The following is a 22,828-nucleotide window of genomic DNA, read 5'->3' on the forward strand; positions in this document are numbered from 1 at the left end:
ATGCTTTAGAGCAGCCATTGCTCTTTAGATTGCCTCAGCTGTTACGCCTCAAAACCATACTTATATTTTCTACAGAACTGGGAGTCTTTGTCTTGCCAGCACCAGCCCCTTTTCTTATAACACAAGCAAAACACCTTTAATTCCTACCTCGTCACTCCCCAGCTGGATCCTTTCTCCCACACCTTGCTTTCTTTCCACTCCTTCAGTTAAGATTACAAAAGCACCATCCATTCTAATGGATAATCAGCATGTGCTGGTAATAAAGCATTCCTTTAAGGTATCTCCAAAAGCACCTATTTTACTTAATAGCAGCAATTTGTATTACACCAGTAGCCCAGAGGCCAAAGGCAAGAACATACAGGGCAGGACACAAATGAAAAGTCCTGAACACCTCACAATCAAGACACAAGGAGACATAAGTGGATTTAAGTAGATCTAAGGCAGAAAAGTAGGAGTGTTTCTCACTGCAACAGATTAAAGCTACTCCTGGAAGGCAAAAGGGCACATTCATAGTTAAAGGAGGTAAAATCCAGGACAGTTCATAGAAGCATATTCAGATGAAAGCAAAACTCCCTGTCCTCTCTGCAGACCTCCTTGTTAATTGGACACACTAACTATAAAATACACAGATATTTGGTCTTCATCGGAATCACCCCATACCAGGTACTAGTTACCAACACAGCTTTGGCAACAGGGCAATACTGACATTGACAGGTTATGTTTGACTCCACAATCTTCAAGACTCAGCTCCCTTCCTACCACCTGCACTGTGCTCTAACTGCCTACATCTTGTTTGGTTTTGGTTTTTTAACTCTGAGATTTCACCCCAGCCTGAATCAGAACATGAGAAAATACAGAGAACAGTTGAAAAGAATCCAGAAGAAAACAATAAACATGATCAGAGCCCTAAGGACTGAAATGAAAAGACTAGGTGAAATGAAATCAGGGTTGTCTGGTCTAAAGAGGAGATGCCTGGAGGGGCCTTCACATACAGAAATGGTTGCTGCAGAGAGGACAACAGAAATAACCTCTTCCTTGTAGCCACAGAGAAGACGACAGGGCATAACAAGCCTAAGTTGTAGCATGGAAGATTTTGGTTAAAGACCCCAAAAATCCTCTTAAAAGTAAAACCAAGAGTACCACAATGGATTACCAGCAAGATTCAGTTGCTAAGAATAAGTTAGACAAAGATGTCCTGAATAATTACAGGCTGTTCTCTTGCTTTAGTGCTAAGCAATTAAGTTAACATTTGTTAGAGACCTTCCTCAGCCCCATGAGACTGTTGTTATTATATTCACTACATCAACACCTAGCTATTTATCAGGATCAGAACTCTCCAGTGTGGACACTCAGAGCAGGCAGCAAACACCACGCTGTCCTGGATTCAGAGTTTGCTGTCTGAACTGATAAGAAAACCAGAAGGCAGAAGAAAGAAATATACCTTAAAAACTTAGTAAGAAAACTGCAGCAAAAAGTATCTTCGTGTACCATTTTGGAGGATAAACCTAAGGAACAAGTGACAGCAGAGGAAAGTGTGGCAGGAGAGCCACACTAAAATAAATGGGAGGCAGTTTGAGAAGCAACTGAGGCAACTAGTCCCCAACACAGAACAAATCCAACACTGCTCATTAATCACCAGTCATCAGGCACTGTTAAACTGCACTGGCTCTGCTAAATTCATTCTCTCACATCCTCATCCACAAGCACAGGTAACAGCCACGCAGGTCCTTCTGTCCCCAAAGACACATGAGACCCAGGACAGCACAAATACGGAGGTTGTTGGAATTTCCAACTGAGCCATCAAGCTGATGACACGCTTCACTTCCGCACCTGACTTAGATCTATCTCTACCAAAATCAGCCACAAACTATTGGAGAAAACAAACAGCCTTGTTACATGCTTGCATAGCTACAAGTAGTTACCAGTTCAGTCACAAGTGCCCCCAGAGCCAGAACACCTCATCTTCACGCTACTGTTGTCTGCTGGCTGACCAAAACCAGGCACACATTACAGCTGGAGGAACTGCCTCAGTTTTCACAGGATAGGTGTGTGTGAGGGCAAGCATTCCTGTGCATGAGCTCCAGCTGAGGACCCACAACACCTAGGTTCAATCCTTCACGTGCCTGTGGAAAAGACATCAAGCTCTTCATCCGCACCAGAAGCCTGGCACTCTCGGACAGGTTAAAGCTCCAAAACGACAAGATAAGAGGCATAAAAGCATTTCAACAGCCACATTAAGCAACACGTTTCTCAGGACACAGGCTATGCCAGACGACGCAGTACTCCAAGGCAGCCAGACACCACAGCCCTCGGCCTCAGAGCCGGGCAGGCTGGAGTCGCACAGCAAAGCGCCTGAAGAGGAGCAAGCCCGGTTGTAGCTGTCAGGCAGGTAACGACATGACTGTTAGAAAAAGTCTCAATGGAAAAACGGCTTCTAGGCACGTTATCCCTACACTTCACCGGAACACAGGTCCCCCGAGGCCCTTGGTCTCGGCCCCATGGCGGGGTAGGCCGGGGCAGGCCGGGGCACCCTAGCGGCACGGCCGCGCCGCTGGGGTCCCCCGGCCTACCCCGCCATGGGGCCGGTTGACCTCCGGCAGCGGACTGGAATCACTGCGGCCATGGGCCCGGCAACAGCCTGGGGGCGGCCCCATAAGCGGCTGCACCCAAGCAGACCCTCCCCACCGTCACCGGAGAGCAGCCACCAGCCCGACCCGGCCCGGCCCCGCCACCCACTCACCTGCCCACACGATGAGCCCCGCTACCGGAAGTCTCCCCGCCCGCGCAAGGAACGCTGGGAACCCTCCACCGCGCTCGTCCTCCAGACTATAAAACCCAAGAGCCTCCGCGGCGGAAAAGGATGCTCCGCCCCCCTGCGGAGCGGGGCCAATACAAGGTGCCGCTCTGAGGAGGCTGGGCGAAGGTCAGCCAATGGGATTTGGGCTCCGCGGGAGGGCGGGTGGTTCTAGTGGGCAGGGCGGACCCGAGCCCGTGGCTGAGGTACCGGCGGGGCGGGAGTACAGAGTATCGGGCGTGACACGGTGGGCGGAGCGGCGATCGCGGAGGCCTCAAAGCTGCGCGGTTGCTGATGGGTCCCTCCTGGTTTTTTTCTTCGCCTCATAAGTCACGTCGGTTCGCTTTACCCCGCTGCCAGGACCTCAGGCCGCGGTGGGGGGAGGTGGCTGGGAAGTGCCCGGGTGGGTGCTGTGAGTGAGGGGACGGGGCGGTGCGCGGGGGGGACGGGGCGGGGAGCGGCGGCAGGGCGGGAGCGCGGGCAGCCGCTGGCCGCGTTGCCGTGGCGACGGGGGGCGCTGGTGCGCCTGCGCCGCCCGCGCCGCCATTTTGGCGGTGGTGAGGGAGGCGTTTTGACGGGCTCCGTCAGGGCGTCCGTGAGGCGGTGCGTGTGAAATGCTGACGGCGGGGCTAGCTCATCCCAGATCTGCGGTGGGCTCCGTGCCCCTGAATACCGCCCCGAAGTGAAGGTTTGTTTCCCGCCATCGCCTGAACCTTCCCGGCTTTCTCCCTCATTGCCGTCGCACCCAGACAGCGAGGCTCCCGAGATGGATTGAGGGGAAATGTCAGCTCTACCGACACGGAGAGGCTCAGGATTTCACGTCTCAGTTGGCCCAAGCTCTCCAGAAAGTGCCTGTGGTGTTACAGCTGACTAACAAGTCTGTGCTTTGTTTCAAATGTAGAGCACTGCTCTCTCCCAGAGAAGATGCTGGGTTAGGTGCTGATCAGTCAGTATGACATCCTTAACCTTGGGAGACTGCCCGCCTCTCATGTTGGCAGAGGGAGCCACAGTAGGCCGTTTGGTTTTATCCCTGTGGGACTCCTCATGCCCTGAGCAACCTCTGCTCACTGTCAGAGCGTCATACTCCAGCCTTAGGGATTTCCCTCTACTTTACCTAAGTCAGATTCAGGGCTCATCTCACATGAACAAAGCTGCCATTGTATGGATATGGCATATGAAGTGTTTGCAAGGGCAGATCGTAAACTTCCCAGGGCATGAGATGAGTTTTGCTTTACATTTGGAGGAGTGTTGTCAGTCCGTGACAATGCAAGTTGTAGTGACAGTGTAATCATACAGTTATTTCAGTACTGCCCAACATGCAGTCACAAACCTCTTAACCTTTCTTGCCAAACAGAAATTATTTACTCTCATGTTTGATTCCCCAGGAAACCATGGAACTGTAGCGTAAAATTTAAAAAATCAAAGGTTTTCCATGAGGCTTAATTATCTAAATTTAGTACAGGAATAGTCCCTACTGTATTATCTCGACTCCTCATGTGCATCAAGGAACATGAGGAAAGAGTCCGCACATGAGGAAATAGGTGCACATGAGGAAAGAGTGTTTATAAAACACTTTGAGAAGTCAAAATCCAAGGCCGTGCCTACTCTATTTTTATACAAATCCAGTGAACAAAAGCAAACATAAACCATTTTATCTATCATTTGAGCAATGAGGAAGGGAATGTGAGAGAAATAGGGAAGAGGAGTAAAAACCAGCTGAGAGCAGAGGTGTCAGCCTTGCCTTTGCTGCGGTTCTTCCCTCTCTGTGCAGGCAGTATGAACATGCTTTTCTGAGAACACAGTTACAAGTCAGTCTGGCCAAGAATCCTGAAAAACGCTTGATAAATGAGGGGCTAAACTGCCCCTCATGTGGCCTCAGTTATGGATGTGTATGCTGAGCAGGACAGAAAGCTCTCAGCCCTCTGAACTCAGGTGGGAAGGAATGACTCCAAAAATGGAATGACAGTGAAAACCCTGGGAGTGCTGGGAATTGTGCTGACTCTGAATGCATGTGCTTTGTTCTTGTTTTGTGACAATGTTATCCCTTGTGTTCTTTTGTGAGGTGTACTTAAACTCATCTTTCATTTGATTGAAGGGAAGCTGTTCAAATGGCCTCAGAAGGGCAAAGTGAGGACACAGAGCATCCATCTGAGCCTCCTCCAGCTCCTCTTCAGAGTAACAGAACATTTCAATGGGGAGCCATACTTGCTGTGGTGAAAGATCAGCTCCCATCTCTGGACTCTGACACCTCCACAGTAAGCACTGCCTTTCTTTCTCTCTGTCTTTTAGAAAAAATCTCTCAAAAGCAAGAGAAGGTCACCTTAGCCAGGCGTTTCTTGAGTAGCTGGTATGATATCCTTGATGGCTACTTGCGCAACACTGTGCATTCATCCACAGCCTTCTGGATGATCTCTAATTGTCAAAGTCTAGTTGCCATCTCCTCTCACCGTATTCTTTGGGACCTGAAAATGGGACTGATTTCTCCAGACAATAAGTATTTCCAGGTTGGGAAGAGGAGGATAGTGGGCATCTTGCAGAATGAGCCCGCCTTTCTTCTTAGTTTGTTCAGTCAAAAATACAGTATGAAAGAAGCATCCTGCTGGTTTAAAATTAAATTATAAGGTTTTATGCTTGAGAGTATTATGCTGTTCATTCCAATAATGTACTTGCCGGACAGTAGGCCCGTTAGTATGTTTTTCTAGGTATGAGGATCACAGGAAAGTGATATTCCTGAAGACTTTGTGGCCCACGGGAAAAACCGTTTGGCAGATATTTCAGTGCTGGATTCTGTTTTTTTTTTTTTCCCTGCCTGTAATCCTCCATGAGGCATTTTGCCTTTTTGTGCTTCAATTCTACCTGCAAAGAAGCAGAGTGCCACTGACTTTTTGATATAAAGCATAAGATTGACAGATACTGTGCAATATTCTTCATTGTTACAGGTTTTTGACTTGCTGGGTCTTAGTGTCTGGGACAGGCTGCCTCTTGGCTGCCGAAGACCTCTGTTCACAGGACAGCAACAATCTAGTGGAACTCACAAAAGTGCTGCCCCTCTCGTCCAAGATGCTAGCTCTGGCATTGACTTTTCCAAGGGCATAATGTGTCTCAAGACTCGATTATTAGCGGCCATTTGTCCAAATCGGAGTGTTTTGTTAATTTTCAAACATGTATAAACTTGAAAAAAAATTTTTGAACACTTAAAGGATATATTTTGTTCTAACTTAATCTGGCCCTTAATGATACAAAGGGAGTCTTGTGAGCAGTGAAGGAGCCAGAAATGCCTCCATGGGGTACTTATTATTAATCAATTGTCAGCAGCAGTGTGATTTAGTGGATCACGTGTTGATACAGATTCCGTGACTTGTTTTCTGCACCTGGCTCTGTCACTAAAATGTCAGACAAGTTATATTGCTTTGCTGTTTCTCAGTTCCCCTCCACTCACTTTCTGATTTAGTTATTTAAAACAACCATTGCATTTTGGTATGGGTCTATATAGTATAGATTAACGCCCAACACTCCTAAGTTATTTTCAAGCATTCTTGCTGTATCAGTGTATAATATGGTTAAGACAGAGAGAGAGCTTTGTACTGTGCCAAATACCATTCTGTAACTCTAAATCACATTGAACATTTTTTTACTTATAAACAATCTCCAAATTCTCCGTTTCTATTACATGTGGAAGAATGTCCTGCTGCAGGAACTGAGGCAATCTTACATGCTACCTTTAATTTGCATTCAAAAGATCTGGTTGTATGATCCCTCTCCTGCTTAATGTGGAACAGTAGCCTGCTGAGCCTACGGTTCTAGTGCTGCACCTTTGTCCAAGAGGTTTCCACTTGTATGAAGAAGATACATTTAGGGATCTGAGATCTGTACCCTCAATGTGCTGTGTTCCTGCATTTGAAAAGGGCACTGACAAAGGTGGTTTATGCCCTTCAGGTACTTTCATTACCCTGATATGCAATTTGTTAAGAGGAAAAAAGTTCTGTTGCAATTTCCTTTGTATTAAGAAAAATTAATTACACCAGACAGAGAGAATTCTCCGCAGTGTGAGTTACTGAAAACGTACACTTGCAAAACAAAGGGACAAGCAGGAAATCTGTCCTGACTGCCGAGGAGATGCTTAATCTCACTTCCGTGTCTATGCATAAGGATTTATCTCAAGTACATCTCTTATGTTCAGAAAAGAGATTTTCAAAGCTATTTAAACTGTTCAGCCACATATGGATGCTGCTTTCCGTTCTGAGTAGTGAATGTCAGGGTCCTGATTGCAATAATAAACCTTCATGACCCTGCCCAGCCTCAGCTGGGGCTCCCACCCACACGCCCAGCAGCTCTATTTAAGCTCAGCTCTGGGCATTTGCTCCTTGTCTGAGCTGTGTTAGAGGAGTGCTGGTTTCTAGCTACTGTCCTGCTTCATCCAGGCTTTTGCCTGTGAATTGACTTTCAGGCTTGATCTCTGACCTGCCTCAGCACCACAATATTGCCTTATGACCTGGATTCTTGACTCAATCTTGTCACTGCGTCTAGTCTGTCCTGCTTTACTCCTCTTAGGTACTGGGGGACTGGGCTTTGCCTGGTGAGGCCTTTACCTTCTCAGTTATGTGCTTCCCTCCCAGCTCCCTTTTGCTTTGGAGCAGCCCTGCTCTTGCTACTCTGTGATAGTGAATGAGGTAGTGCAAAAAAATCACTTGGGAGTTGGAGAACTTGACTGCTTTTGTCATCCCTTTGCTCAGAGGGATGTTCCTCATCAGCCTCCACAGTAGTTGGGTGGTTTACCTGGCTTTTCTGATTGTAGCTTGCTCGTATGTTAGGCTGCTGATGTTGGGCTATCGGACTGTCTAGTGAAGATGCAACTACAGAGAAGATTTGTGTCTCTGAACTTCAGTCAAGTGGTGACAACATAGAATTTGTGACTGCAAAACAGATATTTAGTTGAGTGTTACAGTCTCTCATTTAATTTCTCTTTTTTTTTTTTTGTTTGCAGTCTGACTGTGAGAGCGATGGGGAGCTTTTCATCTTCTAGCGAGAACAGCCAAACTTAATTCCTGACCTGTCAGAAGAACTGATGGAGTTTTCCCTAGAAGACTCAAACATGCAGGTTGTTGACTGTCATGTGCAGGCTGTACGACTGTAACCCCACTCTTCTGGTTGTCTCCAGTGCGGGCGGCTACTGTTATTCGACTGAACTGCGGGATAGAAGAGCATAGTCCCCAGCACTGTCTCCCACTAGAGACTAGATCTTTCTTCCTCTTTATACAGTGATTGACAGTTTAAAGTTTTCTCTGTTCTTGAGATTTCAGACATTTTTTGTCCTATCCTCTTGCAGTTTTTATTATTGTCCTTTTACTGTTTTGGTTTTCTTTTTCCCCTGTGCACTAACAGTAACACTGTGCAATGACTCCCAAATTTTTCAGCGGTTGAAATAATTTCAGCCACCATCTTATGTATCTAGAAAATGTAGAACGAGTTAGGACAGTGTAGTAAGGAGGAGGATTATAAAGTTTATCCCTTTTCTGAGCTAAAAGTATTACATTACTTCTGCAGTGATGAAGATTAGCCATCATAGGAAGCTGGAAAAGGAGCCAGCTGACCCTACTGTTCCATCATGGGAAGACTAACATTGTGCTGCTTTTTCCAAGTTGTTTATCTTGGTGTAAGAAATCTTATATGATGAGCCCATGTAAGGAGAACTAATTTCAACATATTTAGCACTTCCTGAAGTTGAAGTCTCTGGAAAGTACACGTTTTACTGTTTTTCCGTGATGGGTACGGTGTGTACTGTTTCCAGATGGTGTCTGAGTTGGAGCTGCTATCTTCCAATCACTTTGTTTTGGCTTATTGTCAGCTTCTAAAACTTAGGGAGATACAGCTTTCTCCGTGTGTGTATTTTCTTTACCTGTAGCAAACCCAGGAAGAAGAAAGACACCCATGGGAGATCTGGAATGGAAATCTGGAAAGTTTTGGCTTTCAGAAAAAAACAGATGGTGCCCAAGTAATTGAGAAAGAAGCTGTACAAATGATTAAAGATGAGATTTCCAATCTTGCCAGCCATGCTGAAGAAGTTCCAAGACAACAAGGAGCTGTTCTTGAAGAGGCTTTTGCAGATTGCACAGATCACCTTGAAGAGAAAGGAGTGGGCAGGAGACAGGCCAGGGAAAGAGGGAACACTTGGCTTAATAATACAGCATTGTCTGTGCAAGACCTGGGCAGTCAAAAAGAGCGAAAAAAGCTGATTGAGACAAAGGTACTCTCCAAAATAATTCTGGAGCCGTCACCAGGCCACCCAGAGCTACACGTACAGCCTCCCTCACATGGCAGTAGCAACAGCCCAAAAAGAATTGCTAAGGAAGGAACCTCCCCAGATGATCATCTTCAAGAGCTGGCTCATTTGTCATTGCAGGTCAGTGGCCCGAACACTGGGGAGTGCTGCTTGTGGGGTAGAGGGCCCAGTGCATTGCTTGCAGAATCCTCCTAAAATAAAGAATGGAAAGGCTGAATTCTGCACACACCACAGTGTTCTCTGTTGCTTTCATTGTCTTGAATTTGGGTTTTGTTGGGCCATGTGCTGTACAAGCTACCTACCAAAAGCTCTGATAGAGCTGTCATTAAAAGTCCATAATGGTAGCAAAAGCCATGGGTCAGCAGCATGGTTCATTGTCTCACTCAGGAAAGCCAACAGCAACGTCTGTCCCTGGGAAGGCAGGGAACTCTTCTGGTCCCAGGCAGGCTTTGCATTAAACCAGCAAGCTTTCCGGCCTCCCAGCACCTTGTCTTTTCTGTGGCGCTGTGGTAATGCCGGAGAAGAGAAGGTGGTTAGGTTTGTTCCTGAAGTCTTAAATCTCTTCCACCTAAGGCAGGTGCTTCAGTCTGTGGGATGACCAGCTCATGTGCGCTTAACTGGTACGTGGCCCCAGCATGGCGAGGGTGTTCTCTTCACTGCTATGGTTATAGATCTCTACTTCCAGTATTGATTTTTAAGGTCATTAGGACTTAATCAGCACAGAACCTAAACCTGGTATTTCTGTTCAAAGCCTTCCGTAGAATCAGAGTACAGATGTGTCCTTTCCCCTCTCATCTACACTAACAAAAATAAACTTTTTGGTGTTAGATCTGTTCTAGTACAGGCAAAGAATGCAGCTCTCGCTGTTTTCTACGTTGTGGTGCATCATTTAACCATGCTGTTATTGGAGGGGATCTCTTTCAAGTGGTTCTAGGTTGGATTCCCATCTCGCCTCGTAGAAGTCCATAGCTCTATTAATTCAGGAGGCATGAGTTTCCTTTCAGAACCTGTTTGGTATCACTGACTTCAGTGACTGAAGTCTGCTGGTTTGGGGTGAGCACTGAGACCAGGCTCAGTGTGTTCGTACTTTCGTAAAGTGAGGGCAAAGCTGGTTCCTTTGTGTGCATGGTGCGTGGGTTTGGATTTGGAAGCTGCTTGTTACTTCCCAGCTCAACAAGTTACCTCAGTTTATGTCAAGTAAGGTTGTTAAAACTAATATACAGTTTATTCTTGATTCTAACGGTATCAGTCCATTTGAAAATGATTTTTTTTCCTTAAGTCCCTTCGTATATTAGAGATGAAATTGTGCAAATCTTAATTTCTTTTTCTTCTGGATGCTGTATAGTACTCTACAGTAGTGTTACTCCTGTTAAGGGTGAGGAGAATAAAGCTTTAATACAGCAGCTTAGATAGTAGTTTGATCTTTTTATTATAATGTTTTATATTTAAGCACTGTTACTGAAAAAGACATTATAATTAAAGCAAATGCATGTGTTGTCTTTCTCTCTAGGCTGTTTGATAAAACAGCACCTATGCTGACCTGTGACATGGTGCTCTGTGTAGTAAGCTCAGTTGTCAGTTGTTCTTCACTCTTGCAGACCAATACACCTCAAAGACATTGTTGAACCAGTATTACCTTTGTGTTGGTGTGAGAGGTTTCAGCTTGTGACTCTCATCAGGCTTTTACCTTTCATCAGCTGCAGCGGTGTGTAACATTAGAATAGATCTCATCACGGTTCAGGTGTGTGTGAAGATTTATTGCTCAGGAAAGAGTGAGAATCTTCTCTTAAATGGGAGGGGCAGATGACAGAGGTTTTTACAAGGTGATACTACTTGTTTTGGAGGCTGCTTCTGCATTTCCAAAGCTCTTGAATAGTCATATGAAATGTGTGTTAGTTGTAGTTGTGACATAATTGTCATAATTGACAGCCACCTTCCTTTTAAAAAAAAAAAAATCAGGAGTACTTCTGAGGTCTGGTGATGGTATTTCAGACAGATGTGGATTTTTTTGATTAAAAATTTTCATTTCAAATAATATTCAGAGGGGAAAGCAATCAATGCTTTAAATGCAGGTGAACTTTTGTCACCGCAGACTGATTCTCATACCAAAGTTAGTAGTGTGCAGTGCGAGCACACCCTCAGCCACTGTGTTGTGATTTGGAGCAACAAAACTGATGATCCTGTCTTTGGTGTGGGATAAGCAGCTGTGAGGTAGTTTCTGATGCTGACTGTACTTAGAGGAATGGGAATTTGCCCTGGTTGGAAGTTGGAGAGGGAGGAAAAGGCTGTGGGCCTTATCTCAAAGAAAGAACTGAAAAGCCAAAAGTCCTTCTCATGTTAGTGGCAGTGAGAAGTTCTCAGCATTATTTGGGATCAGGGTATGTGTGCTTGGTCTTGTATCAGGCCATTTTTTAATCTGTTTTACTATCTCCAGTGTTTTTCTGTAGGCTGTATCAAAAGGGTTCATGATTCTCAGAGAAAAAGCCTGAGCAGAAGTAGATGAAGCACCTGGATGCCCAAAGAGACACAGTAAATGCATTCCTTTCGTTACAGCTCTCCCTTGTGGAACTGCTTGAAGAAGGGTGGTGGTGTAGTTAGGGGCATCAACTGTTGGAGACTGTGAAAGGGTGAGGAAAGGTACTGGGAGGGGTGGACAGAAGGAAATAAAGTATGTGGGGATCTGGTACTGTTAGTGGGTTTGAGGGATTCAGGGGAGTACTTGCTGTTGGAAAGTCTCCACCGTGTGAGTGCATGTGGAAGACTGAGCCATGCGGAGGTTGTTAGATGAGTTATGGCCCAGCCTATGGTGGGACAGGCTGGGTGGATATTTAGGATGGACTTCTGTTTCTCCTTTTAAGGAGAGATGAGTTATGGAGAAAGGAGAATGGAGTTAGTTAATGGAGTTCAGTCCATTCTAGAAACATCTTCTAGACTTTGCAGTTTTAAGTGAGGAGGGAGAAGGTACTCCATCTTTGTTATACTTGTAATGAACGTTGGCTAATCCTTCACTGGTTTCGCTTAGTAATTACGTCGTACTTGGCTAGGCTAGATGTGCAGAGCCTTGGCAGTGCCGTGAGGCAAGCAGTGTTCAAAAAGTAAAATCCTTTTGTTAGTCCTGCCAATTGTTGAGGTTCGTGCTGCAGCAACTGTGGCCAGAGTGACAACACTGCTTCATCTACTGGCAAGTGACGGTGGCATAGTACTGGAGATAGGCGAGGTGAACTTCCATGCTATCTGTATATTTATGTGTGCCAGAAGAATCTGATGGAGTCAGTACAAAGAATGTGAGTCAAAGGGACACTTATTTTGTAGCAGTCTTTTGGGAGTGGATTTTCCACCACATTTTGGCTGTCTTCTTTCAGAATATTGAGAAAGGGGATCTAGACAAGATTGAGGAGCTGGAGCAGCAGAAAGATAACACTCATGCTGAAGTTGCTGTCTCCTCAGCAGATCACGGTAACATTTCTAAATTAATACCGACTTTGCTGAAAGTGTATAAAAATAAATAAAACTCAGGTTCCTGTGTTTAAGTCATTCCCTGCAGCATAATTTTGAATGTTGTAATGATAGTGGGTTTTTTAATGCCTCTGTTAAACATTAGTTGACTTCCCTCAAGGTTTCATCTTGCTTTCTTAGCTTGAAACTAGTGCTTTGTGGCCTGTCATGGCCTAAGAATGAATTGGACAAGATGGATGAAGGTTTGAAGTGAGTTAGAGCCAGATGACAATAGCATCTTTATCTTTCCCCTTCTGACAAGCTCTAGAGAAAGGAACAATGTGAAAAGGGGGAAAGGGTATATTGGGTGATTCCATGGCAGGAGACCACGACTGGTGATTCTTTTTGTTGCTCTTCCATAGAGACCTTCAGAAGTAGGTCTGAAAATCAGCTCATGGAAAAGCTAGAAGAGCTGTGTGTCAGGCAGTCCAGGACAGTGTCTCCACACTGCAGGTGGCCAGCAGCCAAGCTGTCCTCCTTTCAAGAACAGCAAGAGAATAAGTAGGTCCTTTTTGGTCATATACACTGGGTAATCGTGACTGCCAGGAGGGATACTTGGGAACTTTTGGTGTTCTATAGGTGCTTTTCTCTGTAGCCTCAGCAGAAAGCTGATATTGTAGTTGGAATATGCTACAGGAATGTTAAAGGGAAAAAAACTAAGACTCAGTCATTCATGCACATTTGCTGATAAATAGTCAGTATCCTGCCACCTCAGCATTCTCCATCAACCACCACCTTTGGCTAAACCTCACCAGACACTTGGGACGAATGGGAAAGGCAGGAAAACAAGGCTAAGCAAATTATCACGGCCACATATTTTGTCATCTAGGGTACCAGTTTCTCTTACTGGTATCTCAAGTGTATGCAAAGTGGATAGGCTAAAAGAGAATTGCCGAAGGAGGCAGAGAGGAAAAAGGGACCTGTTTTTACTGATTGACACTGGGCTCAAAACTTGTAAGCTCTTTGGTGCCATAACTGCCTGCCTTTGTTCCACAGAACAATTTGACATTGTCAGTTTTTGAGAACTAAATATCCCTCATTGCACTGCCTGTGGTCTGTGTTCCTCGGGGGAAGCTGAATCTTTGAGTTCAGCTTTGAAAGGTGGTGGATAGTAGGCAGAAGCAGGGTTTGAATCTGTACAGTAGCCAAACACAAAGCTCCTTTCACAATCCAGTTTTGATCATAATCCATGCCCTGCAGGACTTCTTGTCTGGATAAGGCAGAAGACATGCTGAAACAGTGTTTTCTGTACCTAGGCATGTTGCTTTGCTATCATCTTCACGAAGTTCTCTAAGGACGGACACGATGAGATTACAGTGCCTGCCAGAGCCTGTAACCGTGTACATAGATTTAAGAGCTGCTAAACCACAGAAGTCTGTAACATTCCCTGATGAGAAACGAAGGTAAATTCTGGCTTTATTGTTAGTGAGAAATAAGTAACAAAAAGTGGGAAACTGAAACCTCTCTGCATCTTGTTCTTGTGAAATGTAACTTTAACAGTATGTTCTTCTTCCACATCTCTGTGACCTTAGGGAGGCATAGCCCCTATCTGAGCACAGACGTGTTCTCAGGAGAGAATAACTTGTCTCAGAACAAGGAAGTGTGTGGGGATGCAGGCAGCACGGAAAGGACATGCAAGTTATCCAGGGAAATAACCTTTAGAAAGCTCCTGTCTGTAAGGGAGTGGGCAGTGACTGCAAAGCAATGCTTGCAGCTGTCTGCGTTGGGCGGCATCCTGACGGCACTGTATACCAAATGGACACCCTTTGCTACATCCCGGCCAGCAGCTGTAGGTGCTGGTTTCTGTCTCCTGTTGATGAACAGGCTTTATAGTTACGGGAGGCCAAATTCTTCTCAATCTGCAACAGAGTCTGGCAAATGTGTCCTTTACCCTGGAGCTAATGGTGTCTGAGGTATCTGTTTGCTCCCTTCTCAGGATGTATATTTGGTGCAGCAAGGGGTTGAAGAAAGCAGTCACTAGAAGAAACCTTGTAGTTAATAAACAGCTAATAGTTAATAAACGGCTAACACATTTGATGTAGTTGCTTGAATTTATTTTTTTTTTGCTAGAGTAAGTAGTGTGAAGAACATAACACCTGGAGATCTTCCCTGACAGTATCTCTCTTTTTTCATAATGGTTCTAAATTCGTGACCCAGAAGTGACAAAAAGCCAACACCCAGTTGGAACAGAGTTAACTAATATGGTTTAATTTGTTTCATAGCACAAGCGACAGCTCCACTGAAGAAGAGACAATGACAATTAAGGACCAAGCAGAAAGGAGAATGTAAGATTCTTTACTAGGACCCTAGTTCGAATGATACGGTGTTCATTTTTCTGAAACTAAAATCATTGCCCTAACGGTGATCAGAGAGACAGATACTGAAATATATTTCATTTACTGAAATATCTCCATTCCTCGTCTTCACAGCAAAACAGCCCAATGATGAAAGTGCTTCAATCTGGCCCCAGGAGATCACTCTTTGCAGTTGCATGGTAAAGACACTGAAGCTAGAAAATAGTTGTTGATCCTTGAGGCAGTGTAGCACCTTACTCCTGTACAGCTACATGGAAACAGCTGAAAAGCCAGGGTAGACCCAGGTGGCTGGGAAAGCTCTTTCTCCAAACTTGAGTGACATGAGAACTGGTTTTTGAATCACTCGGAACCAAACTTTGAAAATGTTGTAGGAGTTGACTCAGACAAACCTTTATTTTTTAGAAATGATATAATAAGCTAGAATAGATGTTGATTTAAAGAGAATATTGACTACATTGTACAGGCAGGGATGCTCTGAATTCTCCTTAACTGGGGGGGAGAGGAAGAGGGGAAAGGGAAGAGAGGTGATGGATGGAATCCTAAATTGTAAAGATCTTCAATATGCAGAGATGCCAGTCTTTTTTCCTGTTGCTAAACTCAGGGCTTGATTCATACCCGTAGGTTGTTAGGTGTTTGTTTAATGTGAAGCAGATATGTCAGACATTAAACATCTTACTGTATTAATGCTCTGGATTACATTTAGAGTCTGATGTCTGTAAGTTCACATTACAGCAGTGCAGAGGACAAGCAGAACATTTGTATTGTTGTGCCAGCCAATTACTCTTCTTTTTTTTTTTTTTTAATGGTTTGAAAGAATAAATTATTCGACAAGGAACTGAAGCCTAAACACTCAGTATAATTTAGAACACCTAAGCCAAAGCCAGCATAAAGCAGGGACCAGATGATGCTTGGAGAACTCTCAGTGGCACTGATGCAAATGCAGAAGTTGCATCAGTGTAGATCTGGAGTGATGGAGAGCAGATCTTGGCTGACTGGATTTTAATTCTTTTTAATGTTGCTGAAGAACATACACAAATGAAATGCCTGGGAAATGTTATTCAGTTCTGTTTCTAAGTAAGAAAGCCTCATGATCTCAGCAGGACAAGATTCTGATCTCGTTCACAAGAGGTCAATGCCAGTTTCACTTTTTATCTGGATGGAATTAAGTAGGGCTACATATTCTGTCGTACAATATACCTACATATTAGGCCCTTGAAGGGTTAGTTGTCTTCATCTCCAGGCACTTAGCCTAGAAAATAGGTGGTTGTTTTATCTCTGGAGTGCTTAGGTAGGCAGTGCCATCTCTAGCACCGTACCATAATGTTGCTCTTCAATCCACGGTGCTCTCCTCAAATTCCCACTACTTAGGCATACTCCTTAGTAGCCCAGCCATCAATGTTAAATGTTGCTTTGATGGTTCTAGATGTGGTGGCAGGAGATGTGAGGTCCTTAAGGAGAAAGAATGATCTCCATTTGTTTTTTCTTTGTTTTGAGAAGCATAGGTTTAGTTTAGATAAGTACAGCAGCACAATGCTGGGTACTCATACACATCCCCCTAACCACATCGTTAGTATCCAACTCAATCTGTTACTCAGTCCGTGCACTGTTCAGCTTCCACTAAAATCAGGTGTATTATTTGCTCATAATCACCAGATGAGCTACAAATTGATGGTAGTCTTCCTGTAGCAGTTGACTTGGAAGACTCGTCATTGAGCAGAACTGCAAGACAAAATAACTGTATCTGCCTGTTACGTCGTGACAGGACGTTTCACAACAGAATACTATCGCAATATTGTGGTTGCTGACAGCTTCTCCGTCTCAATCTGGAGGAGACATGGATGAAATTAAGCCAAACACTCAAAAACCCTGAAAACTGTTAAAAGAGCTTTTCTTCTGTATGTAGGTGAATCCCAGCCCCTGTATCTGAAGGGAAAAAAAGTCTGTAGACTCTAGTTCCAATGCCGACATTGCATTTGTTCAGGGCTTTTCTAGTAGGTGTGTGTTGTGCCTGGGACGGAGAAGAGGTGAGTAAATTGCCAGTAAGACCAGTTTCATGTTCTGTCACTGTAGTGTTTTGTGTTGCCTGTGTGCTGGTGCTGCATTTACCAATAGCTGCTATTCATGGAGATGCACAGTCCTTGTCTTGATCTGTCACTCATAGGAGAAACTCCTCAGAGTTTGAATTTGTTCATATAATGCTTTATCTTGATTAAATCAGGTTTTTATTTTCTTTGCAGGAGGAATTGCTCGGAGAAAAGCCTGCTGCTGCAACAACTCCGTACAGCCCGTAGAGAAGCCTCAGAGCTTCTTCATAAAATGTCTATCGCATCTGAAAATCTTGAAGGCATAAAACAGGATCCAGAAAGTCTGGAAGAAATAGGTTCCTCTAAAATAAGTCAAAACCGGTATTTTAAAGTGAAGCAAGAGACAAATAAGGTGATTCCCAGGAAACTGATGAGATTGCAACCAGAGAAAAGAAATACCCCCTTGTCAAGCGGTGGGGGCAATGGAGCTGACATAGAAAAAGAAAACAAAATGGAAGCTGAGAAGATTCAAAGTTCAGGAAATGCTCCAGAGTCTCCTCTAACTACAACAGAATTGCCAAGGTATCACACAAGAAAAGTAGTCAGTGGTTTTGATTATGGCTTATCTAGTTGCCTAAGGTTAAAGAACATTACTTACCTGGTCTGTCAGTTGGAGCAAAAGTATGCCTGGTTTTGTTACCTAGAAAGACAGCCAATCCTGGCAGCTGTTGCTTAAAGGTTTAGAGGCAGCCGGACTTCACAGTGAACTGGCCTGGGGTTAGACATGCTATGGCGCTTCTGACATAGTAAATTTAGCCATTTGCTTTAGTTTTTATTCTGTTTAAGAGGGTGATAACACGGTATTGATCTCCTTTATGAAGAACAGTACTGGGATTTACTAAGCATAGCGTCATAGAAGATGGATCTGCAAGGGTCTGTCTACCTGTGCCAATAGAGAGTGAGGTAAAATAGAATCCTTTCTTGGCAGATCTTTAGATAACTTGGTCTTGAAATCCTCAATGGCGAGGTTTCCTTGACTCCCCAGGTAGTACACTTTGCTGCTTAATTGTCCTTTCAATTGCTTTTCCTTAAGGTAATTTAAATTATTCTATCTCAAATGTAATCTTATTTTTTGTTGTGTTCCCAGGAGGTACGGAAAATGGTTTATTCTGTTTCTTAGCATAAAAAGCCTTTTACAAACTGAAAGATGTATCATCTCTCCCTTTGTAACTTTTTTTCCCCCAAACAAAGCAATTCTGACTCTTTGACATCAAGAAAAGTGCAAGAGCTTAAAGGGACAAAACACACCCATGAGGAATGGGTAACACCACAGGAATATCTTGGAAAACTTTAAAAAAAAAGAGATGGAAATAAGAATGGTACCAAATGAAGAAACAGCAGAGTTATTTGGGCCTCTGCCTCCTTGGGCTTAGTTTACTGTGTAGTGTGTTCTGCATAAGGTCTAATTTTAAAGTGAAATCAAGTGGCTGCTTTGTGCACCTGCCCAGCTGTTTTGGAGAGCTCCATTATACTGACTTTTCAAAGGTTATATTCTGCCTGCTATTTTCAGAGTGAAAATTAACATTTTGACTTTGACATATGAGCCCTTGAAAGAATTAGAATCTGCCTGCTCGAGAGACTATTACTTCTTCAGTGTTAAACAGTTGCCTGCCCTGCCACTTAGACCCTTTGGCTACTGTGTCCTTGGTTTAAATGGCAGATGGTTGGTTGCAGGTTTTTTCCTCTATGGGATTCCTGACATTAAAGCTCATTGCTTCCATCAGTTCTGTGACACTCCATTTTGTCTACCTGTTAGCCTACCGCTCGGATGGCAGACCGTGGCTTGGCAAGAATCTGGGTTATCTGTTGTTGCTGAGTAATAGCTCTCAATGATTTTAACAAATTTCAGTTTTCTTTCTTGCTATTCTGATTATTGTTGGGGCACCTGGGGCTTGAAGAATTCAGAAAAACTTGAACTTAATATTTGCCATGGAAATGGAAGATGAAATCTTTCTGCAGACATCAAAATATAGAAAGATGGAAGGCCTTGGGTCAGGGAAACTTGTCGCTGTATTATATCAGATAGGAAAGGAAATGGAGTTAAGAGTGAGAATTTTGGTGTGGAGGTGGGGAGCTCCGGTCTTCAAATAGATTGTCACCTCTTACCAGAAGTTTGAGGTCTGCTCCTTTTCTTTATTATTTTTTTTAGATGATTTCATCCAATGACATGTTTGTGTGTGTCGTGTGTCCCCCCCCAAACACCTTTAGTGCTTTCTAAATCTGTTTTTCAAGCCTTTCATGTCATGATTCACCCTCAAGTGTGTGGTATAAACGTAAGAAAAAAGAAATGCAAACAGATGAACAAGGGTGCCTTTTCTCCCAAGTGAAAAGCTTAAGCGAAGCAGAATCTGTGTATTTTTCAGGACAGAAGAAAGTAAAAGAGAGCTATCCCAAAAGGAAGAACAGGTGAAAGAGACACACAGGAGACACAGATTCCAGGAGCAGCTGGAGAGATTGCAGCCTCGACAGTCAGTTACTGGAAAGCAGCCCATGGCAGAGAAAACCCCCGTTTTGTTCCACATGGTTAGTAGCTCAGTGTAGGACTGTCCCTTTCAGAATGGCTTCCTGGCCAAATGCAAGTGTGATCCTAGAAGCCAAAAGTAATTTTCATTGCATTATTCAAAATCTGTTTGTTGTGGAGCACCATTACCTGCTGAGATGAGCAGTCTGACAGCTCTTCTCTCATGCTAATGTTTTTCTCACCTTTCCTGCATGGGGTGTGCTCCCCATACAGCTGCCCACCGGGTTTGCCGTGTTGGCGTATGGCAGGAGTCTTGGCTTGCTGAAGTCAGTGGGCTCAGTGTCATCTACTTCACAGGAGCCAGACTTTCACGCATGATTTTTCATAACTTTTTTGAAAAAGTGAAATATTTTTACTGTCATACTTCTGAAGTAAAGCCTATGCTGAGTCCTGTCTGGTTGTCTGCCCCTAGCAGCTTCGTATTTCAGTTTTGTGGGTAGGTTTTGAGGATTGTGGCTTTAGTAATAGGTTTTCCTTTTGGCTGATGCCCCGATTAAGGGAGTATGAAATTATCCTGGCTTTTCGCAGAGCCTACAATATGGCCTGGAGGACAGGGCTGGTTTTCCTCCAGAGAAGATTTGTATATGTAGTCCTAGTTCATCCTTGCGCTGATTTCGCTGAACACAAGGCCAGCTGAGAAGATAAGAGGAGGTGAGAAACTCCAGACTTTGTCCATGGGTCTACCATAATAATTTACTTGGGCTAATAGCGATAACAAAGCTCTTCTGTCAATACAAAAGGTGAAAGATCTTACAGCTCTAAACTGGGAGGATGGACCGTTCAGATTTGTTCTGTAAGCAATTGACTACTGTATTTCTGCAGGTTCAAAGCTTTTTCTTTATTTTATTTTAACATTAATCACTGATGAGAAATAAAGGACTAACAGCTGAATTTCCCTCTGTCAGCCTGCTCTGGGAAGGACAGTGCACTGCACAGAGCTGAAGCTTGTAAGTGTTGTGAATCCAGTCTTCAGCCTTGCTCCTTTCTCACTCTGCTGGGCGGTACTGCCAAATTCCAGTTAGCCCTTATTAAGATGCAGGTGCTTACTTGCTCATCAGAAATACACTTGGGCCTTGCTAACTCATTCCTGACAATGCACCAAGTGATTGCTGAATTGTTTCTCTCTCCATCATTTCCCATATTTGCTGTGCTGAAGCCAATGAAATGAAGATGACGGCTTGGTAATGTTGTGTCTCTCAAGTACAGCTCAGGGTATACCTACACTGTGGTCTTGCTGTAACTGAATTGCCGTGTAAATGTGCCTGTAATAGGTTGAATGGTACTGATGCCAGCTAGTCCTGGCAGCACGGACCTCAGCGTAAGCTAACCAGCCCAGGATTGACTCAGCTGCTGGTGCCTGGTGCCTAAACTGACCGACAGCCTCCTTGAGGGAAACCTGCCTGAACTTACGAGGCGCTGTTGGTGGAAAGAAAATCAGCACAACCCATAGCTCTGTTTTGTGGGCAACTTTGCTCTTAGTCCTTCTTCAGAAGTGTTCATTATTAAAATTAAGAATGAAAAATGTATCCACATCATCTATCACATACAACAGTCATTTATAAGATTACTTGAAATTCATCTTGACAGCAGCATTTTTTCTTTGAATTAGAGCAGGTTTTTATTTTCTTTTTTTCCTTTGCTGCACATGGAAAGACAGAAAAGCTTGAATGTTTTGACATTTAAAACTAAAGAAGCTGTAATTTGGCAGCTGTGTCTCAGTGAAAATATCTAAAATCTATATATAAACATGTATATTCAAAGAACAAGCCATGGTGTTTGATAGAGTAGCACACTTTCAAATTTGTTTTTTAAGTCCTTTGTTTTGGCAGTGATGGATGTTCAGATCTGGAACACTTGTCATAGTTTCCAGAATTCCTCTGACCATTTATAATGTACATAAATAATTGAATTGAATAATAATCAGAGGGAAAGTTTAGAAACTCTGCAATTACTGTAGCTGAGGTGCTGGGAAAGAAATGCAAAGCAAATTTAAAAAGCATTAGAGTTCTTGACTAAAATTTAAAAGCAGAGAAATCCAGATTTAATGCTGCTGTCTTTTTTTCTTAACCTAGTTCAGTCAAATGTACTCAGCTTCATTCTGTGAGAAGCCGTAATATAAATGAGAGCCAGCTTTGGGAAGAACCCTTTCACAACAGAGCAGGTGACTTAGGAACCTAAGAACTAACTTTCAGAGATACTTCAGCATCTGAAGGCACTGATAGCCAGCGGTATTTGCAAGACACGCAAGTACCAAGTTCCCCTGGAAATCAGCAGGTTCATTCTAAGAATTCTGCCTGACAAGTCTGCGTCTTCAGGTGTCTGAATGCTTTCGCAGTCTGGCTCAGCTCTTTTTTTTTAAAAATATGTGGAAGAACCTGATTTTTTTTAATATTTTTTTTTTTCCTGCTCCCCTCCACCACCCAAACTTTCAGCGAAACTTAAGGCTGGCATGAGTTGATATCTTCTGAAAATTGGCCCCTTAACCACATTTTCACCTTTGGATCTGATTCAGAAGCGACTTAAGCATCTACAGTTCTGCTGAAGGCCAGCAGAGTGGTGATGTGATCCATGCTGTAAGGTCAGGCTGAATTGATAGTTTAATGTGCGTAGGGTTTGGTTCAGTATTGGTGCAGAGTAAGCGTTATCGACAAGGGAGAGGGAGGAGGCCTGCTGCGCAGTGTGTAAAACAGATACATGGAGGATGTAAATGAAATGGGTTTGATCTGTCACTTCATTTGTCTTGTGTATTATGACAGAGTAACTTAGTACTGATGTTGATTTCCGTATTGCAGTCCTGGCAGATGGGAACCAGATAATAGTTGTTACTTTTGCCAGGCTCCTATCTGAGTTTTTATGTCAGGGGGGCAGCAGAAACAGATTACTCTGTAAGGGAAGAGAAGCCAGGAGCTGCAGGTGGCAGCAAGGCAACAGGGGCAGAGACCTCACCAGCAAGGAGTGCAGTCCCACAGTACCCAAAGGAGAAAAGCAGAGCAGGTCCATTGAGGGTAACCAGTTGGCAAGTCTGTGAAACAGAGGTAGGTCCATGATCAAGGCCGGAAAGTCATCAGGGACAGGACTGTGTCCAGTGCCAGTACACAGGGTCAGCCAGCAGCCCAGTGCTACCCAGGAAGCCTGTGGTGATGAAGCAGGTCTGAGATCAAGCCACAGAGTCAAATCCATTAAGGGCAGGGTTCAGATGAGAGAGGGGCCAGGCAGAGGTATAACTGCAGTGCAGCTCAGTCCAGTCAAGGACCAAGGGCAAGTGCCAGCTTAATTGCAGCTCCCAAGCGAAGAGGGAAGGGCCCGGCAGAGGCCTCGCACAGCTCTTCTCACAGCCGT

General features: G+C 44.1%; 1 protein-coding gene across 1 annotated transcript in view; it reads left to right on the top strand.

The window, feature by feature from the left end:
* Positions 1-4,902: 4,902 nt before the first annotated feature.
* DNAAF8 (dynein axonemal assembly factor 8) overlaps positions 4,903-22,828 on the top strand; it is a 92,006-nt gene continuing 74,080 nt past the window's right edge. The window contains 9 exon segments of the mRNA XM_086472835.1: positions 4,903-5,049; positions 7,779-7,892; positions 8,697-9,194; positions 12,437-12,530; positions 12,932-13,070; positions 13,826-13,972; positions 14,792-14,854; positions 17,122-17,490; positions 19,332-19,491. Of these exon segments, the coding sequence (XP_086328961.1) occupies positions 4,903-5,049; positions 7,779-7,892; positions 8,697-9,194; positions 12,437-12,530; positions 12,932-13,070; positions 13,826-13,972; positions 14,792-14,854; positions 17,122-17,490; positions 19,332-19,491 (1,731 nt within the window).

Source organism: Leptosomus discolor, chromosome 14 (assembly GCF_034619465.1).
Source record: "Leptosomus discolor isolate bLepDis1 chromosome 14, bLepDis1.hap2, whole genome shotgun sequence".
NCBI lineage: Eukaryota > Metazoa > Chordata > Aves > Leptosomiformes > Leptosomidae > Leptosomus > Leptosomus discolor.